Here is a 22,556-nt window from a genome sequence, read left to right on the forward strand (position 1 = left end):
CATTGGGCTGGGGAAAAAGAACCATGACTCTGTAAAAGCCTAGAGAGCACTCATCTGGGATATCCAAGACCAAGTGCAGACAAAACGGGGTATTGAACTGGCCACAGTGTAGCTGAGTGTCATAGCCACAGGGCTAATGGTTAAAAGGGAGGCTTCCTCCTTCTGCTCTCCTACGCAGCCATTTTGTGAGGCTTATTCTGCGTTGCTTTTGTTAAAATGCCTTAAATCAAGATGAAAAATTTCAAGTCAGGTCAAAATAAAACAATTTGTTTCAACATTTCAGAAACATATTATTTTTATCAACATTATTTGATAAACTCTACAAAAATTCACAAATAGATTTTCATTGGCTGAAACTGCATTTTTGGTGACTAAATTAACATTTTTTCCCATTGATTATACATTGACTGTGCTATTTATCACACGATGGTATGAACTCTAATGCCTAATAATGACCATTTGAATATCAATCTGGTTATTCCAATATTATTAATTTTTGCAGAAATATCCAGCTGATATATTTATCTGCTCTGGCTGGACATTCCATTCATTTGCAAGGATGGAATAAGGTGGATAGTGCTGCACATTTACACAGGTGTTGGCTTAGTGATGTCCAAACAGAAAGATAATGTGCAGAATAGAGTTCCTCCTGGATCTTCCTTGCTCTTGGTCACACAGACTGCATTACTTGCTACTGTTGCTTTAGTCCGCCTCTGGCTGGCAATGAGACTCTTCATTCCTTCCCACTGTGATACTTGCTACTACCATCACCAGATTAGACTATTGTAGCTTCCTCTACCTGGACTTGAAGGTGAAAGGGTCATAGAAACTCCAACTTCTACAACACTTAGTTACCTGCCTTTTGTACTATTTCATGTATGTCCAGTCCCAGCCAGCAGCAGGATGTTAACCCAGGGCATTTTGAAACAAAAAAAGTTAGACTTCTTAAAAAGTCAATTAGACTTTGACAGCCCCAGATGATCTCTATGAAATGTGTCTCCTTATTTCCGCCTGCTAGGCTGTGCTCTTGTCTTTCAGTCATGGATCTCGCCATGGCTTTCCAGGCTGTTATCACCTCTGGAACGGAGCACTGAAATACACTCCACATACAACTATTGCCAAAGACCGCTCTAAAACTCCAGCAGATACAGAATTCAGCTGCCCATTTACTCAGTGGTGTTTCCCTAGGGGCACACACGACATCTGTGCTTCTGAGTCTGCACTAACTCCCCATTCATTTCCAGGAGAAATTCAGCAAGTACACTTTGACTTGATAAGCTCTAGTGATATGTGATAAAAGACCTGTGGCACCAAGACTCAGAGCCTGGGTCAGCTGACTTGGGATCATGGGGCACAGGCAGTGGGGCCAAAAATAGCAGTGTAAATGTTGGGGCTCAGGCTGGAGCCCAGCCTCTGAGACCCTCCCCTCTCACAGGATCTCAGAGCCCCAGCCTAATCATCTACACTATTTTTAACCCCACAGACCGAGCCCTGTGAGACTGAGTCAGCTGACCCCGGCCAGCTTCGGCCATGCCACGGGTCTTCGATTGCAGTGTAGATGTACTTTATGGTTCCTCATTACCTGAAAAGCAGTCTTTCTACTTCTTGTCCTGGATCCACAGGAGGAGGTTAAAATAACAAAAGGCAAGGGTAAAAAGAGAGAAGAGATGAGCAATCAGCTAGCACAAATTTGAGATGTTGAGAACGAAATTGATCAAGGAAACAAAGGACATAAAGAGAAGAAATTCTTGAATTGCCTACACACTAATGTCAGGGCCCTAGGTAACAAACAAGAGGAACTGGAATTGCTTGTTTATGAGCATAAATGAGAACTAGTTGATATTGCTGAAACCTGGTGGGATGACTGCATGATTAGAATATTCAAATCAATGATTATAACCTTTATAGGAAGAATTGAGTGGGCAAAAGGGGTGGGGGGGGTGGCACTCTGTCAAAAATGGCATTGCCTGTTTCTGAATCGCTGATAACTCGGAAGAAAATTATCTTGAATGCTTATGGATCAATGTCCTAACAGATACATAACAAGAAGGAGTAGCACTTAGTGTCTGCTACAGATCACCAACCACTCAAGGGAACAGGATGACTGGTTTCTTACACACCCATCTAAAATGTGTAGGAAAAAAGTTGTGTGATCTATTTGAGTGATATATACTGGAGGCCTCATGCTTCCAGTACTAAAACATCCTTGGAATTGCTAAACATGATTGGTGACAATTTCCTAACTCAAAAAGTGTTACAGCCAACATGAGGAAATTCTTTATAAGACCTTGTCCTAACAAATAAAGGGGAATAGCTCACACAACTGAAAATTAATGGTAGTTTAGGTACAAGTAATCATGACTAGATCACAGTTATAATGTGCAAGCAGAATAAAGTCCAGACCAGTAACACATATATGTGGTGTTTTAAAAGGGCCACTTTCACAAAACTGAAAACAATTATGAGCCACATCAGCTGGGAGGAAGAATTTATTTAGAAAATTGTGAATGATAATTGAGAATAATTTAAGAACACATTAACAGGTGCCCTGAAAGCCAAAATTTCACAATTAAGGAAGAAGGCTGTCCTGGGTGAAAAAGCAACCTGGTTTAGAGGAGAATTTAAGGCAGCTATAAAAAATTTAAAATATATAACAGAAGAAAAGGGAAGTTGATAATAATGAATAAATCAGAAGTTTGGAATTGTAGGAAATTGATAAGGAAAACCAAGGGACACAAGGAGAAATCTATGGCCAAGGAGAGTTAAGGAAAATAAGGAGGAGTGTCTAAAATATATTGGGAACTATTATGATTACTAGATTGAAAAGATAGAACGAGCAATAATAGTTGCAGAAATGGCAGAAGTGTTCAATAAATATTTCTATTCTGTATGCGGGGGGGAAACAGATGATATAGTCTCATCATATGGTGATAACACTCCACGAGTATCTCTGGAGAATGCTAAAATAGAAGTTACTAAAGTTAGACATTTTTAAATCAACAGGTCTAGATAACTTGCACCCAAGAGTTCTAAAAGAACTGGCTGAGGAGCTCACTAGACCATTATTGTTCATTTTCAATAAATCTTGGGGAAGTTCCAGAAGAGAGGAAAAAAGCTTAATGTTGTGCCAATTTCTTAAAAGGGCAGTTGGGATGACCTGGATTATTATAGGCCTGTCAGCCTGACATCAATCCTGGCAAGATAATGGAGTGGCTCATACGGGACTCAATTGATTAAAGAAATAAAGGAAGATAATGTAATTAATGCAAATCAAAATGGGTTGATGGAAAACAGATCCTGCCAAACCAACTTGATATCTTTGTGTGATAAGATTACAAGCTTTATAGATAAAGGTAATTGCGATGACATAATAGACTTCTAAGGTGTTTGACATAGTACCACATGACATTTTGATTAAAAAACTAGAATATAAAATATTCTAAAACAGCTGCAGAAGTCACAGAGGATGAGGAAAGTCACAGAATTCATGACTTCCGTGACCTCCATAACAGACACGTAGCCCTGCTTATGGTGATTGACTCAAAGAGCTCAATCTATTTAGCGTAACAAAGACAAGGTTATGGGCTGACTTGATCACAGTCTATAAGTACCTACATGGGGAACAAATATTTAATAATGGACTCTTCAATCAAGGAGAGAAAGGTATAACATGATCCAAAGTCTGGAAGTTGAAGCTAGATTAAAAAATCTCATTGGAAAAAGGGGAACATTTTAAATGGTCCAAGTAATTAACCATTGGAATGATTTGTTAAGAGTTGTGTTGGATATTCTTCTAAAAGATCTGTTGTAGGAATTTTTGGGGGGCAGTTCTCTGTCCTGTGTTATACAGGAGGTCATCTTAAATAATCACAATAGTCCCTTCTGGCCTTGGAATACATGGGAATCTATCAATCTTGGTGAGCAGTTTGAATGGTTCATTATTCTACTGTTAAAAGGTGTGAGCTTTATTTCCAGTTTGAATTTTGCTTACTTCAGCTTCCAGCCATTGGTTCTTTTTCTGTCCTTGTTTATGTGTATGTCTGATATTTCTCTTCTTTACTATAGTTTCAACCAATTTGCCCGGTACTTGTTAGGCTCGCTGGCCTGCAAGTGCCAGGATTTCCTCTGGACCCCTTTTTAAAAATTGGTGTTACATTAGCTACTCTCAAGTTTCCTGGGGAAGGGGCTGATTTCAGTGATAGGTTCCACACTACAGTTAGTAGCTTTGCAAGTTGTTACTTGCGTTCTGTCAGAACTCTTGGGTGAACACCATCTTACTGTTTAGTTTCAATTTGTTCTAAAACCTCTTCTATTGACACATCAGTTTGGGACAGTACTTCAGTTGCCCCAAAAGAACAGCTGTTATGTGGGTATCAACCTCACATCCTCTGCAGTGAAGACTGATGCAAAGAGTCCATTTAGCTTCTTTGCAATGGCCTTGTCTTCCTTGAATTCTTCTTTAACACCCTTATCATCTAGTGGCCGCATTGCTTGTTTGGCAGGCTTCCTGCTTCCAATGTACTGTAAAAAATGTTTACTGTTAGTTTTTGTGTCTTCAGCGAGTTGTTTCTCAAATTCTTTCTTGGCCTGCCTTTTTATAGTTTTACATTTTACTTGCCAAGGTTTGTGCTCCTTCCTATTTTCCTCAGTAGGACTTGACATACAAATTTTAAAGGATGCCTTTTTGCCTCTAACGGCCTCCATCACTTTGCTGTTTTTTAGCCATGATGGCACACTTTTGGGTCTCCTACTGGCTCTCATGATTTGGGGCAAACTTTTAGTCTGAGCCTCTGTTTTGGTGTTTTTAAATAGTCTCCAGGCTGCTGCTGTTCATGCTGTGGAGAGTTGCTGTGCCGCAGCGTTGCTAATGCTGTGGGTCTTGGAGGTCTGGGGTTAGCTGCACCAGTAGAGAGAGCAGCATGTTGATCCATCAGACCTCAATGTTACTCATAAGGAAAGACCACAGACTCAGTTTGGTGGTGAAGGCACCTATAGTAAACACCAGGTAAGTTAGCAAGGTTCCATCCTGACTCATCACTTTCTGTATCATGTTCTTCAGTGTCCTGTAAAAGCATTCAACGAGGCTGGCAGTCTGTGGATGGGAGACTTAGGTTTGCAGGGCCTATATGTGGAGCATCACACATAGGTCCTTCATCAATTTTGACACAAAGCGGGTTCCTTGATCCTTGAATCTACCCTAGAGAAAATCTGAATTAACTCCTTCACTATCGTTTTGAACATTGTGTTTTGTAGGGGTACAGCTTCCAAGTATTGGGTGGCATAGTCCAGAGCAATGAGCACACATTGATGGCCCTGGGCCGACTTCTCCAGTGCGCCTATCAGGTCCATGGCTATCCTCTTGAATGGGACGTCAATAATTGGTAGAGGTTCTAAAGGGGCCCTTAAGTGAGCTTATTCCAGGAAGGAGGCCAAAAGACCCTCCATAGGAATTGACATAAGAGCTTATTCACCCCTAGAAGTTCTCCAAATAAATGACTATGAGCTAGGTGTAATACTGCCCGTTGGTGTCTTTGAGGTACCAGAAGCTGCTCCACTTCTTTATCTGGTATTCTGACTAGTCTACATAATTGATCTCTTTTTATAACAAAGTATGGCCCTAGGCCTTTGGTTTTCCCCTCTACCAAGACCCCATCCACCTCAATATCCTCTTTCTCATATTGTGATACAGCGGATCATTGAATCATAGAATCATAGAATATCAAGGTTGGAAGGGACCTCAGGAGGTCATCTAGTCCAACCCCCTGCTCAAAGCAGGACTGATCCCAAATTAAATCATCCCAGCCAGGGCTTTGTCAAGCCTGACCTTAAAAACTTCTAAGGAAGGAGATTCCACCACCTCCCTAGGTAACACATTCCAGTGTTTCACCACCCTCCTAGTGAAAAAGTTTTTCTTAATATCCAACCTAAATCTCCCGCACTTCAACTTGAGACCATTACTCCTCGTTCTGTCATCTGCTACCACTGAGAACAGTCTAGAGCCATCCTCTTTGGAACCCCCTTTCAGGTAGTTGAAAGCAGCTATCAAATCCCCCCTCATTCTTCTCTTCCGTAGACTAAACATCCCCAGTTCCCTCAGCCTCTCCTCATAACTCATGTGTTCCAGTCCCCTAATCATTTTTGTTGCCCTCTGCTGGACTCTTTCCAATTTTTCCACGTCCTTCTTGTAGTGTGGGGCCCAAAACTGGACACAGTACTCCAGATGAGGCCTCACCAGTGTCGAATAGAGGGGAATGATCACGTCCCTCGATCTGATGGCAATGCCCCTACATATATATCCCAAAATGCCATTGGTCTTCTTGGCAACAGAACTGCTTTTCTTTTCTGCAGAACTGCTGCTGAGCCATTCGATCCCTAGTCTGTACTGGTGCATTGGATTCTTCCATCCTAAGTGCAAGACTCTACACTTGTCCTTGTTGAACCTCATCAGATTTCTTTTGGCCCAATCCTCCAATTTATCTAGGTCCCTCTGTAACCTCTCCCTACCCTCCAGCGTATCTACCACTCCTCCCAGTTTAGTGTCATCTGCAAACTTGCTGAGGGTGCAATCCACACCATCCTCCAGATCATTAATGAAGATATTGAACAAAACTGGCCCCAGGACCGACCCTTGGGGCACTCCACTTGATACCGGCTGCCAACTAGACATGGAGCCATTGATCACTACCCGTTGAGCCCAACAATCTAGCCAACTTTCTATCCACCTTATAGTCCGTTCATCCAGCCCATACTTCTTTAATTTGCTGGCAAGAATACTGTAGGAGACAGTGTCAAAAGCTTTGCTAAAGTCAAGGAATAACATGACCACTGCTTTTCCTTCATCCACAGAACCAGTTATCTCATCATCAATGGGGGAGACTAATTGATGATGAGATTATGAGAAGGCAATTAAATTAGTCAGGCATGACTTGCCCTTGGTGAATCCATGCTGACTGTTCCTGATCACTTTCCTCTCCTCTAAGTGCTTCAGAATTGATTCCTTGAGGACCTGCTCCATGATTTTTCCAGGGATTGAGGTGAGGCTGACTGGCCTGTAGTTCCCAGGATCCTCCTTCTTCCCTTTTTTAAAGATGGGCACTACATTAGCCTTTTTCCAGTCGTCCGGGACTTCCCCGGATCTCCATGAGTTTTCAAAGATAATGGCCAATGGCTCTGCAATCACATCCGCCAACTCCTTTAGCACTTTCGGATGCAATGCATCCAGCCCCATGGACTTGTACACGTCCAGCTTTTCTAAATAGTCCCAAACCACTTCTTTCTCCACAGAGGGCTGGTCACCTCCTCCCCATGCTGTGCTGCCCAGTGCAGTAGTCTGGGAGCTGACCTTGTTTGTAAAGACAGAGGCAAAAAGAGCATTGAGTACATTAGCTTTTTCCACATCCGCTGTCACTAGGTTGCCTCCCCCATTCCATAAGGGGCCCACACTTTCCTTGACTTTCTTCTTGTTGCTAACATACCTGAAGAAACCCTTCTTGTTACTCTTAACATCTCTTGCTAGTTGCAACTCCAGGTGTGATTTGGCCTTCCTGATTTCACTCCTGCATGCCCGAGCAATATTTTTATATCCATCCCTGGTCATTTGTCCAATCTTCCACTTCTTGTAAGCTTCTTTTTTCTATTTAAGATCAGCAAGGATTTCACTGTTAAGCCAAGCTGGTTGCCTGCCATATTTACTATTCTTTCTACACAATGGGATGGTTTGTCCCTGTAACCTCAATAAGGATTCCTTAAAATACAGCCAGCTCTCCTGGACTCCTTTCTCTCTCATGTTATTCTCCCAGGGGATCTTTCCCATCAGTTCTCTGAGGGAGTCAAAGTCTGCTTTTCTGAAGTCCCGGGTCCATATTCTGCTGCTTTCCTTTCTTCCTTGTGTCAGGATCCTGAACTTGACCATCTCATGGTCACTGCCTCCCAGGTTCCCATCCACTTTAGCTTCCCCTACTAATTCTTCCCTGTTTGTGAGCAGCAGGTCAAGAAGAGCTCTGCCGCTAGTTGGTTCCTCCAGCACTTGCACCAGGAAATTGTCCCCTACATTTTCCAAAAGCTTCCTGGATTGTCTGTGCACCGCTGTATTGCTCTCCCAGTAGATATCAGGGTGGTTGAAGTCTCCCATGAGAACCAGGGTGTGTGATCTAGTAACTTCTGCGAATTGCTGGAAGAAAGCCTCGTCCATCTCATCCCCCTGGTCCAGTGGTCTATAGCAGATTCCCATCACAACATCACCCTTGTTGCTCACACTTCTAAACTTAATCCAGAGACTCTCAGGTTTTTCTGCAGTTTCATACTTGAGCTCTGAGCAGTCATACTGCTCCCTTACATACAGTGCAACTCCCCCACCTTTTTTGCCCTTCCTGTCCTTCCTGAACAGCTTATATCCATCCATGACAGTACTCCAGTCATGTGAGTTACCCCACCAAGTCTCTGTTATTCCAATCACATCATAATTCCTTGACTGTGCCAGGACTTCCAGTTCTCCCTGCTTGTTTCCCAGGCTTCTTGCATTTGTGTATAGGCATTTGAGATAACCCCCTGATCGCCCCTTTTTCTCAGTATGAGGCAGGAGCCCTCCCCTCTCATGCGCTCCTGCTCATGCTTCCTCCCGGTATCCCACTTCCCCACTTACCTCAGGACTTTGGTCTCCTTCCCCTGGTGAACCTAGTTTAAAGCCCTCCTCACTAGATTAGCCAGCCTGCTTGCGAAGATGCTCTTCCCTCTCTTCGTTAGGTGGTGCCCATCTCTGCCTAGCACTCCTCCTTCTTGGAACACCATCCCATGATCAAAGAATCCAAAGCCTTCTCTCCGACACCACCTGCGTAGCCATTAGTTGACTTCCACGATTCAACGGTCTCTACCCAGGCCTTTACCTTCCTCGGGGAGGATGGACGAGAACACCACTTGCGCCTCAAACTCCTTTATCCATCTTCCCAGAGTCAAGTAGTCTGCAGTGATCCGCTCAAGGTCATTCTTGGCAGTATCATTGGTGCCTATGTGGAGAAGCAGGAAGGGGTAGCGATCCGAGGCCTTGATGAGTCTCGGCGGTCTCTCCAACACATCGCGAATCTTAGCTCCTGGCAAGCAGCAGACTTCTCGGTTTTCCCGGTCGGGGCAGCAGATAGATGACTCAGTCCCCCTGAGGATAGAGTCCCCGACCACCACCACCCGCCTCCTTCTCTTGGGAGTGGTGGTCATGGAACCCCCAACCCAAGGACAGTGCATCTCATGCCTTCCAATCGGCGGAGTCTCCTTCTGCTCCCTTCCCTCAGATGTATCATCTGGTCCACTCTCCGCATTAGAACCTGTGGAGAGAACATGAAAACGGTCCTGCCCAAAATTCTTATACAAGGGACTGATATGTCCAAATGCAAGGGGACCTACTTTTGTCTCACCCCCAGAATTGGTCTCAATGGAACTGGGTCCAGCTTGGTTTCTCAACTATCTGAGTCGCTTTCCTGCCTGTTGAACGAGATTGTTTACCTATGAGCGCAGTCTTTTGATTCTGGGCAAAGATTCTGGTTCCCAATCCTTTGTCCCCCCTTCTTTCTCCCCTAGTATTTTGGGGCTTTCCAGTTGCAGAGAATAAGTCCTGGGCTAATTCAGAGAAAACTAGAGGAGGGCTATCTGCTGGGGCCTCAGCATCAGTCCTGGAGTCACTACTTTCCTCTGACTCCTCCACTGGGAATAATTTTCCAAACCCTGGGAAGTCTCGTCCTATGAGCAGCAGATATGGGAGCTTAAGGACCACACCAGCTGTTAGTCTTGTGGTGTTTCCCTGAACCTCAATTTGTAAAGGGATGGTCGGGTAGTAATTGACATCCCCATATATGCAGGTTATTCCCGTGCTTTTGGCCTGAGACAGCTGGTTCCACCCCACTAGTTTCCTTGAGACCAGCATGACAGCATTGCTAGAGTCTACTAATGCAGTGGTCTCTGTGCCACTCATCCTAACTGGCCTCATGTAGCTATGTGGGATCATCTCAATGCCCATGAGGGTTATTAAGTTACATCTTCATGATCACCTAGACTGCCCTGCAAGAGCTCCTCAGTGTTAGGACATAGAGCTACTATATGTCCTAGTTCCCCACAAGCATAATAACATCTATACATAGCTTGGGGTATCCTCCTATTCTTTGATTATTGGGCCTTAACCCTCAAGCTTCTCTCCCCAGTTCCTCAAGTCCCTTTGTGGCCTCAGGCTGCTCTTTGGTGTCCTTCCTCCCAACATAATCCTACGTGAACTCTTGGAGGTCCGGGCCTTTGGGGCTGGGCCTGGTCTCTTGGTCCAATACATCTGTTCCCAGGTAGTCCGAGAAAGTTCTCTGGCCACCAACTACCTCTCTGAGTGAGACTAAATCATCATAAGAGGATGGGTCATTTTGGCCAACCCACCCTCGTAGGTCCAGCGGTAGTCCTCTCATGAACCTGTTCAACACTAAGAGTTCTAAAATCTTCTCTGTGCTGTGGGTCTCGGGATGCAGCCACTTCTGCATTAGATAGATCAGGTCAAACAATTGTGACCTTGGTGCTTTGCTCTCCCGGTACCTCCACTCGTGGAACCTCTGAGCCCTTATAGCTGTCGTCACCTTGGATCTTGCCAGGATCTCAACTTTCAACTGTGGGTAGTCTGTAGTAGCTTCTGCTGCCATGTCATAGTAGGCCTTCTGGGCCTCCTCACACAGTAAAGAGGTGAGGATACTGGCCCACTGGTCTCAGGGCCAGGCCTCACATAGGGCCAATCTTTCAAATGTGAGAAGGTATGCCACCACTTCATCCACCATCGTCATCTTTTGGAGGTAAATGCTGGCCCTTAGGGATCGCATCCTGTCAGGGCCACATGTCGGAGGGATCAGGGCCTTCAGTTGGTTCACGACCTCTTGCAGGGAGGCTCAGTTCTGGTTTGCCTGGCTCATCAGCCGTTGATTCGTCTCCTGATATAGCCGTACCGACTTCTCTTGGGCGGCCACCTGGACCCTGGCATCCTCTTGTTGTGCCAACACTGCCTTCACCAGGGCCCTCACTATGTTGTCCAATTTGGGGGTGATTTTTCTTGCCTCTGGGATAGCCGCTGTGCCAAGATCCTGCTCCTGATGTCACTTGTGGCAAGGCACTTCATGCATCTTGGCAGGCTCAGTGCTTCCCACTCTGGCGTGGTGGGCCTGGGGTAAGTCAGCCCCGCTCTGGACAGGATTTACTCTCCCACATGGGGGTTTATTCCCCAGTATTTTCTGGGCAGGGTGCCTCTGCAAACAAAGGGAAAAAAACAATTCCAAGACAAAACAAAGGAGAATATCTCTCCCTACCCGCACTCTGAGGGTGGTGGCTTTATTATTAGGGGTGCCAGTGGGGTGGGATGCCAGTCCTTCCCGTAAACAGGCAGTCTGTTACGTAACTTCCCCTGTAGGGAGGCAAACAGCTCTCCACCCTGGAGCAGCTTTTCTTTTGCTGCCACTAGCCCTGCAGTAGCTAGTGTCCCCTCCCATCTCTCACTGGTGGAGGGGGTTTTAAAGGACTCAGGCATGCCTTAGCTGGACTCAGGTGTCCCTAACTAACCTGAGGTAACCCCTTTTCCTCTTACAGGGGAAAAGGCCTTTATCATTCTAGGACTAATATACTTGCCTTCCACCACTCTTACAGCTGTCCAGCCTGAGTCTGTCAGAACACCATCAAGTTGTGTATTACACACCACACGCTTTTCATTATTATCCTGTACCCTGTACCTGCTAGTTCGAACAAAACATCCTCTTCCATTACCTGTCATTCTCCCTTGCATGGGGAAGGGTCTCTGTGCGTCCCGGTACCATCTCCTAGGAACGTGTTTATGCTAGGGTGACCAGATATCAAGTACGAAAAATCAGGACAGAGTGTGGGGGGTAATAGGAGCCTATGTAAGAAAAAATCCCCAAATATTGGGACTGTCCCTATAAAATCGGGACATCTGGTCACCCTAGTTTATGCAGTAACTTTAGATCTTGTGGGGGAGGGATAGCTCAGTGGTTTGAGCATTGGCCTGCTAAACCCAGGGCTGTGAGTTCAATCCTTGAGGGGGCCATTTAGGAATCTGGGGCAAAAATTGGGGATTGGTCCTGCTTTGAGCAGGGGGTTGAACTAGATGACCTCCTGAGATCATAAATGATCTGGAGGATGGTGTGGATTGCACCCTCAGCAAGTTTGCAGATGACACTAAACTGGGAGGAGTGGTAGATACGCTGGAGGGTAGAGATAGGATACAGAGGGACCTAGACAAATTGGAGGATTGGGCCAAAAGAAATCTAATGAGGTTCAACAAGGACAAGTGCAGAGTCCTGCACTTAGGACGGAAGAATCCCAGGCACCGCTACAGACTAGGGATTGAATGGCTCGGCAGCAGTTCAGCAGAAAAGGACCTAGGGGTTACAGTGGACGAGAAGCTGGATATGAGTCAACAGTGTGCCTTTGTTGCCAAGAAGGCCAATGGCATTTTGGGATGTATAAGTAGGGGCATTGCCAGCAGATCGAGGGACGTGATCATTCCCCTCTATTCGACATTGGTGAGGCCTCATCTGGAGTACTGAGTCCAGTTTTGGGTCCCACACTAGAAGAAGGATGTGGAAAAATGGGAAAGAGTCCAGCGGTGGGCAACAAAAATGATTAGGGGACTGGAACACATGAGTTATGAGGAGAGGCTGAGGGAACTGGGGATGTTTAGTCTACGGAAGAGAAGAATGAGGGGGAATTTGATAGCTGCTTTCAACTACCTGAAAGGGGGTTCCAAAGAGGATGGCTCTAGACTGTTCTCAGTGGTAGCAGATGACAGAACAAGGAGTAATGGTCTCAAGTTGCAGTAGGGGAGGTTTAGGTTGGATATTAGGAAAAACTTTTTCACCAGGAGGGTGGTGAAACACTGGAATGCGTTACCTAGGGAGGTGGTGGAATCTCCTTCCTTAGAAGTTTTTAAGGTCAGGCTTGAGAAAGCCCTGGCTGGGATGATTTAATTTGGGATCAGTCCTGCTTTGAGCAGGGGGTTGGACTAGATGACCTCCTGAGGTCCCTTCCAACCCTGATATTCTATGGTTCTATGAGGTCCGCTCCAACCCTGATAGTCTATGATTCTATGATCTTTGGGTGTTTCAGTGGCCTCTCCAGGCAGGAATGTGCTTATCTGGTTGGCTAATACCTAGTGTGTTGCTATTCTGAGAAGGCCAGGTCTACTTTAGTTCACAGCCTTTGGCTCATACTGTTAGTGAGGCCTAGGGCTCCAGCAAGGCCTAAAGCTGCTTGCAGGCATTTTACCCTTGTGACTGCTTTTTAATTTCTATCTAACTAGCATCCTCATTCTTATGTAGTTCCCCTTTATAAACTTAAATTTTTGTGTGGTGGATCTTTTTTTGGTCCATTTTCCCCCTACAATGATGTTAAGTTTAACTATATTATGGCCACTATCACCATGCAGTTGAGCTATAACTACCAATCAGACCATATCCTGTTCTCCACTTAGGACTAAATCAAGAATAGCCTCTCCTCTTGTGGGTTCTAGGACTACATGCTCCAAGAAGCAGTCACTGCTGGTGTTTAGAAGTTTTATTTCTGCATATGCCTTGAGGTTTGACAGGTACCCAGTCAATAGGAGGATAGCTGAAATCACCCATTATTATTGTGTTTTTTGGTTTTGTAGCCTTTCTAACCTCCCTTAGCATTTCACCATCACTGTCACCATCTTGGTCAGGTGGTTGGCAGTGTAAGCAAGGAATTTCTATCCATGCAGACTCTGTTGTGCAGTATGATTCATTTAAGATTTTCACCTGATTTGACTCTGCTTTATTTAACATGTATTGCCACTCCCTCACCAAGGCGAACCTACTCCGTCATTCCTGTACATTTTGTTCCCTGCTATTACCATGTACCATTGATTATCCTCACTCCACCAAGTTTCTACGATGCCTGTTATACTAATATCCTCATTTAATGACACTCTAGTTCACCCATCTTAGTATTGAGACATCTCGCATTTGGCTATAAGCCCTTGTGCATTTTGTCACTCTTCAGTTGCTTGCCTTCATGTGTTATGTTTAAATGGGATTATTTTACATTTGACTGTTCCTCACTGGCTCACACCTGTGCTTTACCGACTTCTTTCCTATCCTCCATAGTAGGATATAGAGTTCCCGCTTTAATAAATGTATCCCTAAGGGATGTCTCCATCTGAACCATGTACTGCTCCACACCTGTCGGCTTTGCCCCAGACCTTAATTTTAAAAAAATCCTCTATAACCTTTTGAATGTTATGTGCCAGGTGTCTGGTTCCATTTTGGTTATTGTTAAGCCCATCCCTCCTGTATAGGCTCCTCCTTTCCCCAAAGGTTCCCCAGTGCCTAATAAACCTAATCCCTCTTCCCTACACCATCTGCTCAGCCAGAGATTGAGACCTTGCAGTTCTCCGTTTCAATGGCCCTGCACATGGAACTAGAAACATTTCAGAGAATGCTACCATGGAGGTGCTGTGCTTTAATCTCTTCCCTAGCCACCTAAATTTGGCCTCCAGGATCTCTGTCCCACCTTTCCCTATTTCATTGGTACCTACACATACCACGACCACTAGCTCCTCCCCAGCACTACCTATAAGGCTATCTAGAGGTCTCATGAGATCAATTTCCCAGGGGCTGGTGGGAGCGACCTGGCCCCCCTCTACTATGGGTCTCAGCCCAGCGACCCTATTGATAGCATATATATATATATGACCCTATCGATAGCATCCGTCCACCGTGCTAAACTGTGTTTGCTGCTATAGTTCCCCGGGCCACTTCCCCGCAGCCCCAATTCATCCTTCCCCCAATTCATCTCTGTCCCAGCTTTCCCTATCTCATTGGTACCTACACATACCATGACCACTGGCTCCTCCCCAGCACTACCTATAAGGCTATCTAGAGGTCTCATGAGATCCACTGCCTTCACTACACTAGCAGGCAATTCACAAACCCAACCACTTCATATAAATTAGCATGATTCTGTATAAGAAGAAGCATAAAACAAAGTTGAATTGTTTACAGAAATTAGCAAATGTTTGCCAAGCAGGGGTTACAGACTGGAATGGTGTGTCCCTTGTAGCGATGACCTGGGAACCCTGAGGCTGCTGGTCAGAGTGCAGGAAAGGTCAGCGTGGAGCTGGCTGCTGCAGCTCTGCTCCTCAGTTGTTTTGGGCCTGGACTTAATTCCCACATACCAGTGCAGGTCTCATTTTAGAGGGCTGGGCTGTGGACAGCAGTGACTGGTGCACCACTTCGGGGGTCCTTTTTTTCCAGAGCAAAGGAGGCATTCCGGAAAAAGGACATGAGCCCCTCAGATTTCCTGAGACATTTAAAGGAGCCAGTGGGAGGAACCAGGTCTGCAATCCGGGCTGCTGATTACATGGAAACCACCCTGAGCCTCCTGAAGAAGAAGCTGCTTCGCGTGGTGAAAGGAGAATTTAATATCACAGGTACTGTGCACATAAGACTGTAAATGGCTAATTAGCAGGAAACCTGTCAATGGCAGGAGAGTCCAGTAGTGGTTCTACTCCAGGCCAATATACCCAGGATCAAAACTACTGATGAGCCAGGTGTGGCATGAAACCCCTTAATGACAAAATATGGTCAATGGTGACACAATCACAAATCCTGGTAAAGGAACCCACCTTTTAGCTCATCTAGTCACCTTCCCGTCAGAGCTGTTCCCAGCTGGACATGTGCTACTTCATTGTCCAGTCTAGTAGTGTCCCAGATGTTCCAGTTCCCACCATTTCTATTGTCTGCCTAGCTCCTCCTGGCCAGAAGTTAGTCCCTACTGCCCACTGGCTGGATTTGTTGCTCTTCTCTAAAGTTCCCTCAGTCTCACTCCAGTTTTGTGATGATAATTTGCTAGTGCAGTACAGTACACAAATCTGCAGGGAGTTCTACTGAGAGACAAACAGCCTGGTATGGTCCCTTGCTTCTCGATTCTCAATATCCTGGTTATTGCTTTCTTCTTTTCAAGTTTGAAATACCTTCCATATTAATATTATTGTCTGTCCCTACCACCGTGCTTTCTCTTCTGCTCCATCATTCTTTAAATCCTCCCATTGCTACGTCCCTACCTGGTCCCCTCAAATGATCATAGAATATCAGGGTTGGAAGGGACCTCAGGAGGTCATCTAGTCCAACCCCCTGCTCAAAGCAGAACCAATCCCCAAGTTTTGCCCCAGATCCCTAAATGGCCCCCTCAAGGACTGAACTCACAACCCTGGGTTTATCAGGCCAATGTTCAAACCACTGCGCTATCCCTCCCCCCGATGATGTCACCATAGCCATTGAAAATACCATACATTTTAAACCCCCCAAAAGGAACTTTATCTCATCAGTATTTGAATCAGGCAGGTATACTAAATGTAGGGATTTTGTCATTAGCACTTTTGAATCAGTCCTGATACCTGTCCTCCACTTCAGATGCTCCAAAACTGCTGAGAGATGAAGGTTGCAAACAATATGATTCCTAGAACATGAAGTACTGAGTGAGTTCCTGAATGTGAAGCAGGCCTTTATTCTGCAGGAAAACTGGTGTACTCTGTTGGTATAAACTAGAAAGTGTTTTAAAATGAGATGCTATTTGTTTGTAGAGCTTTCCTGCTGAGGGAGCCATGAAATGGAACTATTGGAGACTGCTCCAGAAATTATGACAGAAATGACATCACTCTGATTGGCTTCTCTTGCAGATGTACTAAGTAGGAAGCAGAAGGAAATTATTTCCAAGGCAACTGGTTGCGACTATCAGATTCGTTCCATTAGGTGCCCGAGGAGTAGCATTTACCGGACCATTACTGGAGAATGCAACAACAGGTAAAGCATTGATTTTTTTCATGTGTAATAGAGGGTCTTCAGTGTATATAGTGTCCAGGTTAGACACATGAATGTTATCGGTATAACACCATTCCAGCAAGCAGAAACAATTGTATTAGTAGTTATTTGTATTGTGTTAACACGGAGGGATCCAAGAGAGGTGCTGTACAAACACATAACAAAGAGATTTTAATCTGGAGGAGTGTAGCAGGCTTCGCTCAGGGGCCTATTGGTCAAACTGTGGACAGTCTCTCCAAGACTTGAGGCTGGTCTTCCAGGCAGCCCTGGGGCCCAGCAGCCAAGCCACCATTCATCTCCCCCTCCCCGGCCCTGGAATCCTCCAATATCTCTCAGGAGGCCAGGGGAAGAGGGAAGGATAGGGGGATCTGGGCCCTTCCTCTCCACCGAATCCCAGTGCAGGGCCCAACGGAGAGAGGCGAGGGATGGTTCTGACTGCCATTCTGGATCAGCCTTCCCTGTATCACTTCCTACCTTCTTGTTTCCCTTCAGTTTGGGGCATGGCCCAGCCTTCTGCTTCCACAGTGTTGGTAATTCTGGGCTTCAGCTGTGGGTGGGCAGGGATGCTTCCTAGCTCACCCTTGGAATCCAGTTGTCCCCTCTTAGTCAGGGGAAAGGGGATCCCAGCCAGTCCCTGTCCTTCCCCTGTAGATTGCTCTGCCTCAGTGGCTGCAGCTTGTCTGACTTCTTGTAGTCAGTGTCTCCTGCACACACCCCTCTGGAGGGAGGGATAGCTCAATGGTTTGAGCATTGGCCTGCTAAACCCAGGGTTGTAAGTTCAATCCTCAAGGGGGTCATTTAGGGATCTGGGCAAAAATTGGTCCTGCTTTGAGCAGGGGGTTGTACTAGATGATCTGCTGAGGTCCCTTCCAACACTGATATTCTATGATTCTCTGCCAGAACTCCCTTTTAAGCAGGTCTTCCATAGCAAGCATGCCCGGTAGCTGCTGAGGAGCAGGGCTTTCTTGATCCAGTACTGTTCCACCATTCCTTTTACCATGGTGTGAGGTCTGTAAACCCCATCACAAGGAGGTTTGGAATTTCTTTAAGTCAAAGGTGCAAAAATTATCTGGATTTTGCATTCCAAGCAAAGGGCAAAGCTTGTAGGGAAGAGCTCCACACGTAACTCGATGAATAACCACCTCAAAGTGATACTAAAACTAAGATGACAGCATACAAGAAATCATAGAAATGTAGACCTGGAAGGGAGCTCAAAAGGTCATCGAGTACATCCCGTCTGTGCTGGGGCAGGGCCAAATAAACCTTGACCATCCCTGACAGGGGTTTGTCCAACTTGTTCTTAAACCCCCCCACTCATGGTGTGACAGGGGCCCCAGGGTGCAACCGGGACTGTGGGACCACTGAGCCCTCTGTCCCACCAACCTGGGGTATCCCTTTCACACTGTGATGCTGATGTCAAGCAAGAAACCTCTGACAGGTACCGCACTTACACAGACATCCACGGGCAGGGACACATCCAGCTGTATTACATGAACCATCTGTAGGGAGGCTCCAGCCAATTTCTCTCAGTTCCCCAGTCTTACACCCCAGAACTGTTCCATCTTGCAATAGTCAAAAGCCTGACCAGTGTAAGTTCATTATCCAGTTTGGCCCTCCCTCAGTGTGGAATGGATACACACTAGCCTTTGTAAAGTGAGCTGCTCTGACTCTGTGGGTGCTCCAGGGCTGGAGCACACATGGGGGAAAAATGGTGGGTGCTGAGCACCCACCAGCAGTGACCCTATCAGCTCCCCTGCCAGCGTCTCCCACCTGCTGGCAGCCCCGTGGATCAGCACCTCTCCCTCCCTCCCCACTCCTCCTGTCCACCGCAATCAGCTGTTTCACAGCATGCAGGAAGCTGGGAAGGTGTAGGAGGAGTGAGGACACGGTGCGCTTGGGGGAGGGGTGGAACTGGGTGGGAAGAGGCAGGGTGTGGGTGGAGCAGGGGTGGGGCCTTGGGGGAAGAGGTGGAATGGGAGCGGGGCCTGGGGCAGAGGCGGGGCTTGGGCACCCCCTGGCCCTTTGGAAAGTCGGCACCTGTGGCTGAGATTTCCCAAGCACTTCAACCAAAACACATTGCTTTAGGTAAAATATAAACACATTTATTAAGTACAAAAATAGATTTTAAGTGATTATAAGTAGCAGGCATAGAGATCAGAGTTGGTTATTTAAGAAAGAAAAATAAATTTGCAGTCTAATTTCTAAAAACTAAGCAGGATTTGAATCAGTGTCTCACCCTGACAGATGATACAAGCAGGTTACAGATCCTCCATACACAAACTGGCAATATATTTTATTGGATCCACATGCTTACAACACTGCAAACAAAGGCAGATCATGTCAGACTAATCTGAAATCTCTCGTTGATAAAATGGATGATTTCTTACATAAGGGAAATGCAGTAGATCTAATTTATCTGGACTTCAGTAAAATATTAGACACAGTACCACATGGGAAACTATTAACATAGATTTCAGAGTAGCAGCTGTGTTAGTCTGTATTTACAAAAAGAAAAGGAGGACTTGTGGCACTTAAAGACTAACAAATTTATTTGAGCATAAGCTTTCATGAGCTACAGCTCATTTCATCGGATGCATTCAGTGGAAAATACAGTGGGGAGATTTATATACATAGAAAACATGAAACAATGGGTGTTACCATACACACTGTAACGAGAGTGATCACTTAAGGTGAGCTATTACCAGCAGGAGAGTGGGGGGGACGACCTTTTGTAGTGATAATCAAGGTGGGCCATTTCCAGCAGTTGACAAGAACGTCTGAGGAACAGTGGGGGATGGGAGGGAATAAAAAAGGGGAAAGAGTTTTACTTTGTGTAATGACCCATCCACTCCAAGTCTCTATTCAAGCCTAAGTTAATTTATCCAGATTGCAAATTAATTCCAATTCAGCAGTCTCTCATTGGAGTCTGTTTTTGACATAGAGAAGATGGGGATTGGTACAGGAATTGAGAGGTGGGCAAGGAACTGGCTGAAAGGGAGATGACAGTGGGTTGTGCTGAAAGGGAAACTATCAGTCTGGAGGGAGGTTGCCAGTGGAGTTCCTCAAGGATCAGCCTTGGGAACGAGCTTATTCAATATTTTCATGAATGACCTTGACACAAAAAAGTAGAAGTGCCTGAATGACATTTGCGGATGACACAAAGTTTGGTGGCATCTTCTATATAGAGGAGGATCGGAATATTACACAGGAAGCACTGGATGATCTGGAGGACTGAAGTAATAGCAGTGGGATGAAATGTAATGCAATGGTACAAAGGGCAAGGTCATGCACTCAGGGACTAACAACAAGAATTTCTGCTGTAAGTTGTGGGTTGGTCAGTTGGAAATGACAGAGGAGGAGAAAGACCTGGATGTTTTACTCAGTCACAAGAAATCTGAGCCACCAATGTGATGCAGTTGTAGAGAAAGAGAAAGGGGATCCTAGGCTGCATTAGATACTTCTTCCAGGGGTATGACTACACTGCAAGAACTACAGCGACGCAACTGCAGCGCTGCAGCAGTTCCACCTTAGCACTATAGTGTAGACACTTACTACAGCCAGGAGGGTGTTTTCCCATCAGTGTAATAAATACTCCATTCAAGAGGCAGGAGCTAAGTGGATGGAATTTTCCAAAGCACCTAAACTAGGTACGCCCTTGACTCCTATTGAAAGTTAGGTGTCTAAACACCTTTGGAAGTCTAACCCTTAAGTTCTGAAATACCTTTGTCACTTTTGAAAATGGAATTTAAGGCCTGATTTTCAAACGTCTTGAAGCATCTAAAGGTGCAGATAGGTGCCTAGTGGGATTTCCCAAACCATCTTGGTGCCTAATGCCCATTGAGAAAAATCCCACTAGGTGCCTATCTGCCTCTTTAGGCACCCAACTACCATTAGGAATCTGGCCCCTAGTGACGGATGTAGCCATCAGGACTAGCACCCGGCTCTAACTACTCTCTGTCATAGACAAATATTATCTCACACAGGAGTTTTTTCTCATTAAAATGTTTGGAGCATTCTGCAGTTTTGTGTATTGTAAAAATACACCAATCTATGGTCCTTTCAGGTACATGATTAATGGTGACATGTTCATTTTAGGTGTATTACATGATTTCAGTGGGAGTTAGGGTTCAGATTTTCAAAGGATTTAGATGCCTAATGATACAGAGAGGTGCCCAGTGGGATTTTCAAAGGCATCTAGGCACCTAAGTCCTGTTGGGTGCTATACACCCCAGGCTCCTGGAGCTGTGGGGGAGGTGAGCAGGGGCTCTTTGCCTCACCTGCAGCAAGGCTGGAAGGCTCTTTTCAATTTCACAGGCAGCCAGGAAGCCAAAAAATTGCCTTTCAGCTCTCCCAAAAGAGAAAGTTTCTTTAAATCCCTTCCCTTGAAAAAATTCATGTTTTTGATATTTTGTCTTGGCTTGGGATGAAAACGTTTCTAAAAACACACATTTTTCCATGGGAATGGATTCCCATTTTTGGGTCAGCTCTCGTTGTGAGCATATTGAGGGTTGTGAGGCACTCATACTGTTGTGAGGGAGGACTAATCTAATTGCCTTCTATGACGAGATAACTGGTTCTGTGGTTGAAGGGAAAGCAGTGGACGTGTTGTTCCTTGACTTTAGCAAAGCTTTTGACACTGTCTCCCACAGTATTCTTGCCAGCAAGTTAAAGAAGTATGGGCTGGATGAATGGACTATCAGGTGGATAAAAAGTTGGCTAGATTGCTGGGCTCAACAGATAGTGATCAATGGCTCCATGTCTAGTTGGCAGTCGGTATCAAGTGGAGTGCCCCAAGGGTTGGTCCTGGGGCCAGTTTTGTTCAATATCTTCATAAATGATCTGGAGGATGGTGTGGATTTCACCCTCAGCAAGTTTGCAGATGACACTTGTCAAGGTTCCTCCCCCACTCTGAACTCTAGGGTACAGATTCGGGGACCTGCATGAAAATCTCCTAAGCTTACTTTTACCAGCTTAGGTTAAAACTTCCACAAGATACAAATTAATTTTACCCTTTGCCCTTGGAATTTCCACTGCCACCACCAAACTTTAACTGGGTTTACTGGGAAATGTAGTTTGGACACGTCTTTCCCCCCAAAATCCACTCAACCCTTGCACCCCATTTCCTGGGGAAGGTTTGGTAAAAATCCTCACCAATTTGCATAGGTGACCACAGACCCAAACCCTTGGATCTGAGAACAATGAAAAAGCATACAGTTTTCTTACAAGAAGACTTTTAATAGAAGTAAAGAAATCCCCTCTGTAAAATCAGGATGGTAGATACCTTACAGGGTAATTAGATTCAAAACATAGAGAATCCCTCTAGGCAAAACCTTAAGTTACAAAAAAGACAAACAGACAGGAATAGTCATTCTATTCAGCACAGTTCTTTTCTCAGCCATTTAAAGAAATCATAATCTAACACATACCTAGCTAGATTACTTACTAAAAGTTCTAAGACTCCATTCCTGTTCTGTCCCCGGCAAAAACAGCATACAGACAGACACAGACCCTTTGATTTTTTCTCTCCTCCCAGCTTTTGAAAGTATCTTGTCTCCTCATTGGTCATTTTGGTCAGGTGCCAGTGAGGTTACCTTTAGCTTCTTAACCCTTTACAGGTGAGAGGAATTTTCCTCTGGCCAGGAGAGATTTTAAAGGGGTTTACCCTTCCCTTTATATTTATGACAACACTAAACTGGGAGG

General features: G+C 45.3%; 1 protein-coding gene across 1 annotated transcript in view; it reads left to right on the forward strand.

Moving 5' to 3' along the window:
- The window catches only part of LOC140899499 (myeloperoxidase-like), a 74,916-nt gene that overhangs the window by 13,638 nt on the left and 38,722 nt on the right, over positions 1–22,556 (forward strand). Inside the window, exons 5-6 of the mRNA XM_073315118.1 lie at positions 15,291–15,466; positions 16,715–16,838. Coding sequence (XP_073171219.1) covers positions 15,291–15,466; positions 16,715–16,838 — 300 coding nt within the window. The remainder of the gene's footprint in view (positions 1–15,290; positions 15,467–16,714; positions 16,839–22,556) is intronic.

Source organism: Lepidochelys kempii, chromosome 17 (assembly GCF_965140265.1).
Source record: "Lepidochelys kempii isolate rLepKem1 chromosome 17, rLepKem1.hap2, whole genome shotgun sequence".
NCBI classification, from domain to species: domain Eukaryota; kingdom Metazoa; phylum Chordata; order Testudines; family Cheloniidae; genus Lepidochelys; species Lepidochelys kempii.